At 39.8% G+C, this 16,089-nt stretch overlaps 1 protein-coding gene across 1 annotated transcript in view; it reads left to right on the top strand.

The window, feature by feature from the left end:
• The window catches only part of STIMATE (STIM activating enhancer), a 49,794-nt gene that overhangs the window by 10,421 nt on the left and 23,284 nt on the right, over positions 1-16,089 (top strand). The window contains exons 2-4 of the mRNA XM_070738622.1: positions 8,503-8,551; positions 10,757-10,852; positions 13,405-13,526. Of these exons, the coding sequence (XP_070594723.1) occupies positions 8,503-8,551; positions 10,757-10,852; positions 13,405-13,526 (267 nt within the window). The remainder of the gene's footprint in view (positions 1-8,502; positions 8,552-10,756; positions 10,853-13,404; positions 13,527-16,089) is intronic.

Here is a 16,089-nt window from a genome sequence, read left to right on the forward strand (position 1 = left end):
CTAAGGTCCCTCTCATAGTTACTGTTTCTGAGCCATGTTTCACATAATCTGTACTTGAATCTTCGGTTTTTCCTCCCTATGTAAAACCTTATACAGTGATCTCTCGGTTAGCGCGGGGGTTACGTTCCAAGACCTCCCGCGCTAACCGATTTCCGCGTTATATTGGATGCGGAAGTAAAACTACCATCTGCGCATGTGCGCCATTTTTTTTCATGGCCGCACATGCGCAGATGGTGGAGTTTGCGTGTGGGCGGCAGGGAAGACCAAGGGAAGATTCCTTCAGCCGCCCAACAGCTGATCTGCTCCGCAGCGCGGAAGCAGCGAGGACCCGAAGATGGGGTAAAGGCAAAGGGGAAACCCCATCTTCGGCTCCTCGCTGCTGCCGCGCTGCGGAGCGGATCAGGTGTTGGGCGGCTGAAGGAACCTTCCCTTGGTCTTCCCGCTTGCCGCTTGCCAGTCCACACACGCCCCCCTGGATGAGCCGGCCACAGGGGCGAGGAGTGGGGATGAAGGGGCAGGACTTCCCGGGCGGAAGGCATGCTCGGCTCTGCCGCTCCAGCCGCTTTCGGCCGAGCCTCCCCGGCCAAGCAGCCAGGGAAGTCGAGCCAGGCGTGGCGGCGGCAGCGCTGCTTCTCCGGTCGCCCGGTCCTCTCCTGCCTCCTGCGCCGATGTTCCCCGCTGCGACGGAAGGCAGTCGCTTGGCTAGGGAGGCTCGGCCGAAAGCGGCTGGAGCGGCAGAGCCGAGCACGCCTTCCGCCCGGGAAGTCCTGCCCCTTCATCCCCACCCCTCGCCCCTGTGGTCGGCGGGGATGAAAGGGCAGGACTCCCTGGGTGGAAGGCGTGCTCGGCTCTGCCGCTCCAGCCGCTTTCGGCCGAGCCTCCCTAGCCAAGCGACTGCCTTCCGTCGCAGCGGGGAACATCGGCGCAGGAGGCAGGAGAGGACTGGGCGACCGGAGAAGCAGCGCTGCCGCCGCCACGCCTGGCTCGACTTCCCTGGCTGTTTGGCCGGGGAGGCTCGGCCGAAAGCGGCTGGAGCGGCAGAGCTGAGCACGCCTTCCACCCAGGGAGTCCTGCCCTTTCATCCCCGCCGACCACAGGGGCGAGGGGTGGGGATGAAGGGGCAGGACTTCCCGGGCGGAAGGCGTGCTCGGCTCTGACGCTCCAGCCGCTTTCGGCCGAGCCTCCCCGGCCAAGCAGCCAGGGAAGTCGAGCCAGGCGTGGCGCTGGCTGTCAACTTTTCTTTTTAGCACTGGGGAGGCAAGTCAGTTCCTGCCCAGTTTTAAAAAGAAAAGTTGACAGCCAGCGATTGTTCCGCTGCCGCCAGCATGGCCTGGCTGGCAGCGGAAGATGTAACGGAGCCCACGGGGGATTCGCCTTCCTCCCACCCGCAGCCGAGACTGATTGTGGGCTCCTTCGCAACCTCGGAGAGCTTCCGGGGCATGAAAGCTCACGAAAACCAGGAAGCTCTCCGAGGTTGCGAAGGAGCCCACGATCAGTCGGCTGCCGGCGGGAGGAAAGCGAATGCCACGGGGCTGGGCTCGGCTCCCCCCTCGGCTCCCCCCCTTACCAGCCCCGCCGCGGAAGGCTCCATTCTGTTCCCTGCCGGCCCGATTGAGCGGCCGGCGGTCTCCATTCAGGGAACAGAATAAAAAAAAATTTTTTTTTAATATTTTATAAAAAAAAATTTTTTTTAATATTTTATTTTTTTAAATAATATTTTTTGAAAAACCGCGTTGCAGCGTTTCGCGCTAATCGAGAACGCGCAAGTCGAGGGACCACTGTAGACTGTTTAGTGAATCTCAGTTGATTCTCAGCTGGTATTTCTTATTCCCTGTTTAAGGAGAACAAAAAACATCTAAAAACTCCCCTTTGAATCTTGTTTGAAATGATTGTAAGTTCAGCTTGCATCTTCAAAACAAATATAATTCAGTCCTATTCAGTTAGCTCCTTTAACCTATTTTTTTCAACTGTCTATAGATTTTTATTTAGGAAGGGGGATGAAAATGGAGCCTGGAAAAATAAAAATTGAAGCCTTTCCATTCATGATTTAGAGCTTCTTAAGTAACAGTAAAGAATTAGCTTTTTTCCCCTTCTTCCTTTCCTATAGAATAAATGTGTGAATCCTTCTAAATCACCTCTTTTCTTCCTATTAACTGGCTTTTCTCAATTCAAAAGGCAGCAGTGAGAAACAAATCAACTTCTGTGATTAGAAATGGAGAATTTATGAATTACTAGTTAGTTATCTCTGATCAGTAAATAAGCTCAAGTAGTTGGCCATAGTTGATCTAATGGCTGAAGAGTTCTGATACCTGTTACAGGAAACACAATGCTCAAAGTAAAGGAATTACCCAAGAAATAAGCTTTTATATGTTGCCTGACTATTACTTTTTAGCATCCTGGAAACATTTACTTTCTTAACTAACATTAATTTTTGCTAGAAGTGTTGCAGATTGATATCCCTCAAATAGATTTTTTTTCAGATTGATGTTATTCATGAAGTAATATCATGAAAGAAATATTGTCATTATTCCCCTTTCAGAAAGACATAGGATTTCTTTCCATTCTCCTATGGTAATTTTCTTGTTTACAGGTTGAACTTTGCCTACTAGCAAATATAAATTTCATTGCACTACCTTAAACATTTCTGGTACTGCATGCATTTGCACTGGGGGCAAAGTGTGTAATATAAGTTTATTCCAAGAAAGTGTGATTTTATGCTAAGCAAATGAATGGAAATACGAGCTTTGTCCTCTCACAGGAAATAGAAACATCTGAATCTGAGAATGGAAGCTTATTGTGCATTTATTGATTTATATTAAGTTATAGTAAATAGACTTGACATATGTTTTGCATAAATGTGGACTTAAATGTTGCTGAATGCACTAAAAATGGTGCATGGTAGAAGTAAAGCATGCAATTAAATGCTCAGCACTGAGGAGAAAATGAGACAAGAATCTGTGGTGTTCTTTAGTTGTTTAAAGTATTTGATGGGTAAATTCATCAAGAGTCATTGTGATAGCATTGTGATGTGTAAGTTGAATACATGAATTTTGTAAATTAATTTATCAATCACCAAACTAATTGTGTTATAAATGATGTGCATGATTGCAAGTAATACATGAACTGTGAAAAACTAATGCAAGTACATATTTTCCTTGATGAAAGATTCTCTCAGTGCCAAATTTTATGACATGGAAATGTTGATAGTATGTGATCTATTGCAAATAATGAAAGTTTGTCAGAAATGAAAATGGCTTTTTATAAAAGCATCTTTCAGCTCAATTTATTATGTGAAAGCAAGGGCTGGGTAAATCAAGAGAAACAAAAAAGTTAGTGGAATGAATGCATCAGAAATGTGATAGTGTAGTGTGTATGGTAAAACAACATGAGGTAGGGGTCAAGGACAAACTATTGCTGGATGAATGTGGACAGGGTAGGAAAGGAGGTTAATCACTAAAAAAGAGTGATCTGAAGTGACTTGGTCATATAGGACAGCACCCACCCAGTCTTTTGGACACCAAGGACCAGTTCTGCGGAAACAGTTTTTTCTCCATAGAGGGTGGAAATAGCATCCAGACATGGGTTGTCCTCATCCGTTCAGCCAATAGGACTGAGTCTTTCAAGCTGTTTAGCCCTGCTACTGTGCCAGGATCCCCAACTTTACTTATTCCTCAGATAAGGACAGTTATGTGGTGTTAGCTATACTCTCTATCAAGACTTCGCCTGGATCACATCATTTTTCTCCACCATCTAACATAAGTTCCCAGCTGGTCCCCTTTCCATCAGGCTTGCTGGGTCACTAGCAGCTTGGAGCTTTGGCTCGAGTTGTTTTAAAGCCAATTTAAATTGCATGTGAGTGGCCTTGTTACAGCTAGGAGGTCTTCTGCTTCCAGTGCTACTGCCGGAGCTTCCACACTTCACCTTTCACTTAACTAGAAGTTACAGACTTTTCTGTAGGTCTTTGTACCTCTTGTATAGAGGTGGGCAGAGTGGCTGGAGGAGCTTTTGTACTCCCTATTCATACACCAAGAAGTGTGTGAGTGGCATTAATTGGTGGACTATGGCAGGAAGTAATTATTGCCCACAGTGAAGAAGCCATGATCGGTGACCACTCAGCCACCAGAGCTTTGCACTCAACCTCCACATCAGCTGGGGAGCAGATGGACCCCTTAAATAGGCTAGATTCCATTCAAGGAGCAACATCTCTTTGGGGAGTCCTTAGATCCAATCCTCATTGAATCCAGGGACAAGAGGAAGATTTTTCCCTCATTCTCCCTTAAGGGGTCCTTCCATTCCCACCTTACCAGAGGTGGTCCCTTCAGGCTTCCAACCTGTTTCCCCTAGGTCTCATGGGGGGAAGCAGTGACAAGGCCCAGACAGGTCAGGTAGGGGAAGACCATTCAAGCAACCCTTTTGTGATGGAGGGGGGTGTTCCTTTAGATCTTCCAAACGAGGCTCCATCTGATCCTCCCATAGGTGGCCATCCTGCCCTATATGCTGACAGATGGGAGGAGGGAACATCAGATATGTGGGTCTGGAAGACCATTCAATCAGGTCTCCCCATGGAATTCATTTCCAACCGTACCTCCAAGGTTTTTTTAAATTCAATAACTACCAAGCAGGCCCTCGTGAATTCAGCCATTCAGCACCTTCTAGAAATTCAAGCCATCCAGAGGGTTGCTGAAAATCAACAAGGGCAGGGGTTCTACTCCATTTTTTTTTGTAGTCCCCAAATCCTCAGAGGGAAGGCTATTCTGCGCCTCACTATTCACTACAGGTTGTTTAAGATACACCCATTGGCAACAATCCTTGGTAGCGTCAGAAGGGGAGATTTCCTTGCATCGATAGATCTCATGGAAGCATGCCTACATATCCCAATTCAGCCATTACATTGACAATACCTCAGATTTTGTTATGCAGGAGTGCACTACCAATATAGCGCTCTTCCATTTGGTCTATTCTCGGCTCTAAGGTTCTTAACAGTTGAGGCGACTCACCTTAAGGGTATTCTTATGCACATCCAATGTTATTCGGGTGATATATTAATTCAGGCCCTGTCCAGACACCAAGCGGTGCAGGATGTCCAGACAACCATTTCCACCCTCCAACCCCACGGTTTTCCCATAAATTTGGAAAAAAAGTAAATCTCTTCCCTGTGACCCAGTTGACCCTCTAGGGACCATGGTGGATTCTCTGGAGTTTAGGGTGTACCTTTCCCAAGAGCATCAGGACAGTATCAGAAATCTGATCTCTGTAATTACATAGTGTTCCCCTGAACTCACGTTCTATGCTCCTGGGTAAAATGATTTCATGTATATGGATTACTTCTTGAGCATGCCTACACTCCAGAGTCCTTCAATGGTTTCTTCTCCCATTTCAGCAATCAGTACAAGCTTCCTCGGCAGTGAGGGTTCCCCTTCCATCAGAGGTGCGGTGATCCATCTTTTATTTGACTTCAGATGCTCTGTCCAATTTTATATGTCCATTTTAAATATCCCAGCCGGAGAACTATCCAGGAGACAAAACAACCAAGTTCAGAGAGCACCAAGGCCTCCATAGATCCGTCTTTCCTTTCTTTGGAAGTTCACCAAAGCTCTGTGTGTGTGTGTGTAGAATATCTGTATTGATCAGTACAAATCCTTAAGTCTTCGTTATAGTAAAAACTTGACTATGAGTTTTACTTACTTACAATGAGTCTATAGGTTATTTATTTATTTATTTATTTGATTGATTGATTGATTGATTTATATGCCACTCTCTCCAAAGACTCATGGCGGATTACAAGATATAAAGAAACAGTAACAATATCCTAAATCCAATATTAAATTTAAATTAACTAGTCTAAAACTCAAATTCATTAAAAATCTATCACACTCATTCATACAATCAAGCATTGGTTATTCAGTTGCCTAAATTGGATTTTCTGGAAAGTCTACATATTACATTAAACTTTTCACCAGTTGGCATGCTCTGACTTCCAGTCCTTCGTGATCCTGTATTATATGGTCCTTTTATCTTAACCCTTCAAATTTTGTGGTATTGCGTTGTAGGATATTTGATCATAGGAAATGGTTACTAAAAGAAAAATTCTAAAATTCTTGCTTACTTATATAGACTTGATGCTCTAAATAAATTGTGGATTTTTAAAACCATACTGTGTTTTGCATTAATAGTTATTCTGTGCTTGGGAAAAGCTATGTCCCGAAATTAAGTTAATATAACTACCGTAAGTAAAATTCAAATCTCAACTGTGTTTTACTTAATTTCACTCCTGCTTATAACTAAATATTTTCCTTTCCCCCCCTTCTTCTTTTCCTACTTTCCTTCCCCCTTTTTCAGATAATCAGTTTTACACTAGGATGGCACATGTCCTATATTTGCTGCTTATATATTTGCTTTAGATCTTTTCAATTTTTGGGGGGGAGACTTCCTCTGTATGAGTGGTAGTTATGCTTGACATCAAGGTTTGTTTGTTTTTTAAAGGAAAAGGTTGCCTAATCAGATGATCAATGAGTTGTTCATGCCTGTTGAGCACCTGTGTTGCTTTAGCTTGCTTTATTTGTGAGAAAGATAATGAAAAGTATTGATTAGGATTGGTGTGAAGCAACATTGTGAAAAAAATATTAATGATTGCAGATGTCATTTCTAAGCCTGCCAGGCAGAATTCATTCAGGTATTGTAATTACCTAGGTTGAGACTTAGGAGGTTCCTCCTTTTTACAACAGTCAGATATTGGCAAAAAATTGATGTCAGTAAAACTCTTTCAAACTTAAACTGGTTATGAAGCTTCTTAGATTTGGGGGGGGGGTGTTTCAGAATTTGCTGAGGGATATTAGTTCTAAGCAATTCATTTTTTGTCTTTCAAATATATGGAATATAATGTGGGAATAATAAGGCAAGAGACTGGACATAATACATGTTTAACTTTTTTTCCTGATAATAAGAATCAAGAGTGTTCCAGTCATAATAAAGCAAAGATCAATCCTTTATTTGATTTTGGTGGCAAATAGATGACAGAAGAATTAAGACTGCAAGAATTTGGATGATGTAAGGGGCAATCTGAGGAATACAGAATAAATTGTTATATTTTGGACCATCATTGTAAATATTAACAGAGATGAATGACTGGGGGATATTAGATAAATCTACTTTCTTCCCAAGCATGATATATAAGAAAGGAGACCTGTAGTTTTATTTAATTTCTTTTCTTGGTACCCCTATTATTATCCTTGTTTATAAATTATCTTGCATTTTGCCAAGCAATTCAACCAAAGCTTTGCATTTTCAGAATGCAATATTGATATTCCTGAAAGAACTGTTTGAACTTCATCTCTCTGAAAACTAGTTTGGGGTACAGTAGGATGGGGAACTATGACCCTTTTATGACCTATGGACTTCAACTCCCAGAATTCCTAAGCCAGCCAGCTCAAAAATCCTGGGAATTGAAGGGCACAGGTGATAAAGGGGCCATAGTTCCCAACCCCTGGTGTACAATAATGATTAAGGCATCCAGCTAGGAACTGGAAGACTAGTCCCACCTTAGGCACAAAGCCAGCTGGTGGCCTTGAATTAGTCACTTTCGGTCAGGACACTGGAGAAAAAGTAGGGGGGTTTTCTCCTAGGAAGGAGAAATGCCAATTCACTTCTGAAAAACCTGCAAAGAAAACTGCAGGAACCTGTCTTAGAGAATTGAACATGATTGAATAGGGGACGTGAGTGTGTGTGTATTTATATCTTATAGGTATTATCTCTACATTTATGTTTTTTTCTATTTGTATCCAACCTACTGAATCTATTACTTGCATTTGTGATTTAACTACCTGACTTTGTCTATAAATCTGCCCTAAAAATCTTGCTAACTGGAAACACCTTATCTTTCTGGCTAATATTTGGCAAAATGTATGAACAGCTCAATCACTGAAATGGTCTCTTTAGTATTATTTCTTAGCTAGTAAAAAAATATCATTAGAACCTATTTCTGTTTCTCTAGAATCATGCAGGTGGAAAGTAGGTTGAGTGCTTTTATTTTTATTAGTTCAAGCATTGGTTTTAACAATAAAGGCTCACAATGGTCACCTTAGTCGAAACAATAATTGTTTGCTTAGATTTTTCTTATGACCTTCAATTGTATTTATTGCCAATTTGCTTTAAATAATTTTCTTCGGTTGTTATTAGTTGCATGAAATTCCTCATTTCTTTTAATACAATGATTAATGTCTTACCCCTGCCCCAGATGAGCCATGGGACTGGTTTTACAGTGGTTTTGTTTATTGAATTGCAAATTATAAGAGACAAGGGTGAAAGAAAGTGTGCACTAACAATAACACACCAGAGTTTAATTACTAGCAGAATTTTAGTGTGGAGTACCATATCGTTTTACAAATATATCCTTAAATCTTAGACTCCAATCTGCAATAGTGGAATATATCACCGTTGCACATAGATTCCATCTGGGTGAGAGACTCATTGATAGCCTACTAATAGTTGCTAATTTTCTTTCAGTGAAACGCTTCAGAGAACCAAAGCATGAAAGACGTCCTTGGAGAATTTGGTAAATATCTACTGGTTTTACTTGCAAGAGTAATTAATTATAAAAGATGTAATATAACAATGATTTATGTAAATATTAACTCTTTGCTATCTTTTGTAAAGGAGACGATCTTGCTAAAATGTAGAAGTAGCCAGTTGTGTTCTATAAGTAATAGAAACTTAAGATTATGTTATTGGCATTATAGATTCCAGTTTTTGTTCAGTGATCAATTTGCAACAATATTTTTTTAATTGTCTTGCTTCCAAAAGGTAATTGTCATAACTTTCCATATTACTGTAATGCTCTTTATTGCTAAACCTAAAGCATATATATTTAATAAATAAATAAAACTTCATACTTTTTCCTGGAGGCAATTCTACAACAACTTTATGAAGCTTAAGTCCAAGAGAACTTTCCTGCAGGGAGTCCTCATTTAACTAGTGGTTGTTCGGTGACCGTTCAAAATCAGGAAGGCACTAAATGAAGGGATTTGCAGTGTAAGCCAAGTTATACAATATATTGAAACTGCCCTCAGTCATCTGATTGTAATCTGAGCACAATTCTTTTGCATGTATGATTGATTGCCAAAGGTCCCACTATCGTACGATGGCCATTTGCAGCCTTCCCTACCAGCTTTCCCCAAAAGTCAATAGAGAAGCCAGAAAGGAAGGCCACAAGTTGCTACCACTGAAAGAACTTCCTCTGGTTTCTGGGAGCTGACTGTAAAAGGCCCCTCCTAAAATCCAAGCAGGGTCTTGGCACAGAATGTTTGCAGCATGGGGCATTTGCAGCCAGCCCCCAGAAAACAGAGGGGCTTCTTTTTCTCTCTGCAAATGCCCTATGGCAGGTCTGTCAAACTCCCAGCCCACAGGCTGATGCATCACATGCTGCTCACACTCACACCTAGTTTAGCGAAGGGGTGAGCATCACATGACGCTGCCGTGATGATGTGAGTTTGACACCCCTGCTCAATGCCAAAGTCTTGCTTGGATTTCAGAACAAAGCTTTTTTAGCCAGCTTCTTTGAGAGCAAAAGGGCTGTCTCCCAATGGATTATGGTCCTGGGTAGGGCTGAATCCCTTCATCGCTTTACTCCATTCACTTAATGACCTAGGACAGTGATGACAAAACTTGTGTATGCATGCATATGTGCTAGCACGCATGCACATGCTCACACGCATTCCTTCCCCCACGCAAGCACACGCGCCCCTACACTGCCCCTGCGCATGCGCACAATCCCCGAACCCACACTATACACACAGGCCTCACTGAAGCCTGGGACGGTGAAAAAAATGGCCCAATGGGCAAACCAGAAGTTTGGAAAAAGGGTTTACCTCTTGTGCCATTTTCCGGAAGGTTCAGGTAAGCTTCCTGAAGCCGCAAAGTGCAAAAAACAACACAATGGCCAAACCAGAAATCCATTTTTTGAACTTCCAATTTGCACGTTGGGCTGTTTTTCTCACTCCAGGGCTTCAGGAAGCTTCCCTGAAACCTCCGGAGGGCAAAAACCAGCACAACAGACAAACTGAAAGTCCGTTTTTCTGAACTTCCATTTTGCTCATTGTGTGTTTTTTTACACCTACCTCTAGAGGGTGAAATGGCCTTCCTCGAAGTCAAAAATCAGCTGGCTATGCACACATGCACACTGGAGCTGACATAGGGCAATGCCTCGCGTTCCCTCCGATATGGCTCCACATGCCACCTGTGGCACACATGCCATAGGTTTGCCATCAGGGACCTAGGAAATTGCTTAATGACTGCAACCGAAAAGTTTAAACAAAACAGTCATGTGACATCTCACTTAATATCTGGTTCATTCAGTAACTGAAGATCCTGGCCTTAATTGTGGGTGTAAATTGAGAACTACCTGTATGGTACACTTATTATTTTTCCCATGTCCAGTACATTTGTTAAAAACAGGTTTTAGTCTAACCCATTTAAATTGGCCCATGTTCTGGAATAATTATTCCTTTCACTCAATAAACTTGCAATATTTCAAAAGTGAATACTATTTAAAGAGAAATTTGTCTTGATTCCAAAAAGCCATTACATACTTTGCAATCTTTAAAATATCAATATTTTGCGCACTCATAGCTAAATGTGAAACTCCATAACTCCTCATTTCCCTTATGCTAGAATAAAACTATATCAGCCATGTTTGTGGATGAGGGGGGAGGTTCAAGATATATAAATTATAATTTGATGTCTAAAAACATATTTTTTGTAGGTTTTTGGATACTTCCAAACAAGCCATAGGGATGATGTTCATCCATTTTGCCAATGTATATTTATCAGACCTAACTGAAGAGGACCCCTGTTCACTGTAAGTGGAAAAAAATCTTACTGAAGTTCAGCTAATAACAATGCCAAGATATGCATGAAGTTTTATTTTTCAAAATTAGCATATTGTTACCATAGAAGTACGGTGGTACCTCTATATAAGAACTGGATGTTCAAGGTTTTTTTGCCTCTACTTAAGAACCATTTTCTACTTAAGAACCCGAGCCTGGAAAAATTTCCCAGGAAATTTGAGAGCGGCTTGAAGGCCCGGCCAGTTTCCTGCCATTCCCCCTTTAATCCCAGCCATCTGGGCTGCCAGAGGAGCCTTTTGATGATGTTTACGGAGGTTTTGGCAGTCCAGAGTGAACGAAGCATTTTCCTTTTTCTTGGCGCTTGGAGAGGGAATAAACCTCTGCCAGCGCCCAGAGAAATGCTCCCTTTGCTCTGGGCAGCCGAGGAGTCACCACAGTAAAGGAAAGGGGTCAGCTACAAAGTGAGCGAGCGAGAAGAGAGGGGAGCCCTTCAGCATGGGAAGGAAGAGGCAGTAGGTAGCAGCAGCAGCAGCCAATGTACAGGAGGCAGTGTAAGGGAGGCAGCCTCAGAGTCCCTCTTTTTTAAAAAATTCTTAAAGTTTTGGATTTTTTTGATTCCCCTCGCCTCACCTTCTTCCTTTGGCAACGATTGTCCTCTTCATCTTCTTCCTCCCACCCAAATTCTGAGCTTTTATTTCTTTCCTAATGGGTTTGCACACCTTATTTGCTTTTACATTGATTCCTATGGGAAAAATTGTTTCTACTTAAGAACCTGGTCATGGAACGAATTAAGTTCTTAAGTAGAGGTACCACTGTGCTGGCTAGACCTGATATAGGATTAAAAGTACCTCACTTGAATTATTTAATCTTCCTTGTCTTCTTTTTTCTTCCTAATGTTTTATTTTTGTAGTTATGGTGGAAAATTGACTAGTGCCTTCTGGAAAGACTTTTAGGACTTTTCTCCCTGTTCTCTGTCTGTTACATATTTTTCTTTGTTATCCCAAAGTCAAGTTTTCCTTCATCTCTCTGGATGATGTTTTGGGCTGTGGGAGCACTGCCCTATTGAATTTAAGAGTCTCCAGGCTCGGAAATATAGCAAGTAGCTGATATTTGTCATGAAATTTGGCATTTTTTAGCTAACCTTAGCTAATTTTATTAAAACTAAAGCTGAACAAGATTACACCTAATTGGTTCTTTGATTGGGGTTCCATAAAGCACCCCAAAACCTGTAGACTAGATTGGAATTTTTTTAAAAAAAAATCTAAAATGAGGGTAGCGACAATCTGTTTCCATATTTTTGCTAAGATAAAATCTTTTTATTTTATTTATTTATTTACTTATTTATTTGTCAAACAATTATAGGGTGATAATTTGTACATATAAAACATTAGATAAGTAATGATAAAAAGTAGACAATAGGACAGGGACGGTAGGCACAGTGGTGCGCTTATGCACGCCCAGACTCGAGGGCTTTTACCATTTATATTTAGCCTGACCTTCAAATCAAGTTGATAAATATGTATCTACAGAAATGCATTTTTTGCTATTGCTTTGGTGATGTAATTGTTGAATAAATTTAAATTAAAACAGTATACTATATTCCATTGTCAAGTGGCATAAACAGTGCCACAAAAACTGACTAACATGCAGTCAACTGTGAAGCAATTACCCACTTTTGTATAAACTGAAGCAACAGTGACCTCTGCTGGCCTTTACATGTAATAAATGCACAAATTATTCTAGCTACTCAGTCTTGTTTATACGCTTTCATATCCCAATAACGGGGGTTTTTTAAAGAAAAATAAAGCATTGTATTTTTCTTTTGTGCTATATTTTATGTACTCAAGCACTTGTAAATTAATTAAACAGCAATTTTGGTTGTGGTATTTTTAAATTGCTGTTTCTTGAAAGAGCTCAGGGTGATGCACAGTTTCCTCTCCAATATTTAGTCATGCAGTTGCTGCACGTGGTAGGTTATCTAATCAGCTTTATGGCTGAGCAGGGTTTTGAATCTAGGTTGTCCTGACCCTACTGCAGCGTGCTAATGAGTATGTCATACTTTCCTCTCTGTGTATTCATGCTATGCTAAAAACTGTTTAAAAATATTATTGCTTCTGCTTTAAATGAGACAGAAGCAATAATATCTGCTTTACAGATAAATAATCAAAAACACTTTTTATATTAAAAGAAAAATGCTCAGATTGAATTTATTTTTCAATTAGGCCATTTCTATCTCCTTTTTTTTGTCTCAGTTTTATAACTTTAGAAGTATATATTAAAAATCCTTAGCAGCTGATCCTGCTACCAGAACTGTATGAATGACCTAAAGAATAATATGCTGTATGTTACCTTCTAATTTTATACTAAAATTGAGGTTCTTTACCCCTATGCATAGAAGTGCCATTATTATTATCGACATGTTGTTATTGCTCGGACTTGAAAATGGGAGTGTATTTTCAGAAGTTGAAAATAAATGTTGATAGATGAAGATTTCAATCATCAAAGCTACACAATTTTAAAAAAATCAATTTTTTAATTTGTGTGTATTTTTCTTGTTCCTCAGATACCTTATTAATTTTCTGCTAGACGCCACCTTAGGAATGCTGGTAATTTATGCTGGTGTCCGAGCAGTAAGCAGTGTTGTTGAACGACAGCAATGGGAATCTCTTCGTTTTGGTGAATATGGTAAAAAAAAATTATTACTTTTTGAAATAATTAGTTAGGTGGCATTTAGGTTTCAAATATAGGAATTGGCGAATGTTTTTGTAATTTGTATTTTCAGATAAATGTGTTTGAGCAATATAAATGGCCGAATATTAAAATATATGAAATTACAGACATTCTATTTAACTATAAGTCCGATGAGCCACTGTAAATATTTTTTGTTTTCATTTCTAGTTTTTAAACTTGAGGACTTTATTAGATACTTCTTTCTTTTTCTTCTCCATTCTCTGATGACTACTGATAGCAAGGATAATAATACCATCACTATATATAGTATAAGAAAGAGCAAGTTTCAAGGTGATATGAACCTCCACTTTTACAGCATAAAATATTTTAATGTTTAACCATAAAACTAAATTGAATTCTTTATTAACCATCTTCAAATACCCTTGGAAGTCACTAAGGGCTAACATAATATGTGTGTTTCCCAGCCAAGCTTCTAATCTTGATCTTATGCATATTTGCGCACTACGTATTGTGTAAAGGTAAGCACTTGTCTGTTATAAAACTAAATCAGAATGAATGAGGTGGACTCTTTAGCATGCATGGTTTAAGTGCAGCTAATCTTTGTTTAGCAACATAGTTACAATTGGAAACTCCATCACTAAGCAAAGTGGTCACTAAGTTAAAAAAAACTATATATCATATATCCTTTATGGATTGAAACTGAGAATACTAATCAATTCACATTAATGGCCTTTGTTTGCCTCCTAACTACTCCCCTGCCTTTGTAATGCTTACCCTGGCATTGGAATTATTAGCAAGAAGGGAATTAAAGTTTGTGCTTACATTCATTGAACAGGAAATGATTATAATAGAGCAAGAAAGCACACAATGGGGCATACATATTAAAAACAATGTGTTGGCCCTGGCAATTGCAAATATGATATGCTAATAGCCCAGTATATTACCATTGTTTGCCTGCTTACTCCCTTGTAATCCCTTTCTCCTATATGGGATGGATGTGGATGACTGTTTTTAATGTATTGGATTTTAGAATTGTTTTCAATTATATTTCTTACATATTGTAGTTTTGTATCCATATGTTGTGAGTCACCCTGAGTCTGCGGAGAAGGGTGGCAAAGAAATCTAATAAAATAAAATAAAATAAATAAAATATTTTAATAGTATCCAATGAGAGAATTAGTGGAAGATATAAATATATGACATTCTGTGTATGGGATAGATTTTTATATCATAGTGCCAATTTTAGGGGGAAATGGACATGGAAGAAAAGGGAAAGAAGGGTAAGAAGCTAAAGTGAAACAGTTGCAGGAAGAGAAAGTACAAGTCTTATATGAACAGTACCAACCTGATAAGCTCTCAACAAAACAAATAGAAAGTAGGTATAAGGAGGGAAAATGTGGAAGTTGCTTTGAATATAGTGAAAGTATTATGTTACAAGATGGCATAGAAGTGCGTAGAGTTATGCTGATGGAATATGAAAAAGGATGATTTTGGAAAGATGAAATGGAAGATGCTGTGGATGGGGGAAAAGCATTCAAGAAAACTGCTGCAGAGTAAAATATTGCATAGTATATAGAAATAGAAAAGGGTATTTACAAAGAATGCAACTAAATAGAACAGTGATTAAAAGAGATAAAGAAATTGCAGTGACTTTTATGGAAATTAATTTGGAAAAGTTTGAAAAGGATTAAATATGGAAGTCTACCAGAATGAATGGAATAAAAATTAAAAGTGATTAAATAAGATAAAGTTGAAATGAGTGGTTGCTAAAATAAATATTTTATAGATTTGTAGGGGACTAATAGTAATATAGCAATAGTGGAATTGAAACAAATAGTATAAATTATAGAATCCAAGAAGAAATAAACCAGTAACAATGTTAAAAAGACTTAAGAGTACAAATATAGATGGCACCACTGGAGAAATGTTAAAAGTTGGATGTGGTTTGAATATGGAACAGCCTTGCAGTTTGTGTAATATGTGTATGAAGTTTGCATCTATACGTGAATGCTCCCAACAATAATAATTGCAAAAACTATGGAAAATTCATTTGTGTCAGTGGGATGCAATCTGATCAAAAACATATCAAAGGTTGCAACAAAATAAGGGAAATGAGGTATATATGACAATACTGTAAATGGAATACAGTATTGAACAATGGACAAACAGTGAGAGGGCAGTAAAATATGGATATACAAGTTCCCTTGTTTTGCCACATTTATGAATAGCAACAGCACTATCACAGGCCTATATACCATCTCACAGTTCTTTACAGCTCTTCCTAAGTGGTTACAGCTTCAACATATTGCCCTCAACAATCTGGCTCCTCATTTTACCAACCTCAGAAGGATGAAAGGTTGAGTCAACCTTAAGTTGGTCAGGTTCGAACTGCTAGAAGTTGCCAGAATTAGTCTGCAATGCTGCATTCTAATCGCTGCACCACAACAGCTCAGAATAGATATATAAGGAAACACTATGTTGGTGTTAGATGGGTGATGTGAGTGTGTGCATACTATTGTGTATTAATGATGTGTTGTTGGTTGAAAATCCAAATAAC

This window comes from Erythrolamprus reginae, chromosome 2, assembly GCF_031021105.1.
Source record: "Erythrolamprus reginae isolate rEryReg1 chromosome 2, rEryReg1.hap1, whole genome shotgun sequence".
Lineage (NCBI taxonomy): Eukaryota > Metazoa > Chordata > Lepidosauria > Squamata > Dipsadidae > Erythrolamprus > Erythrolamprus reginae.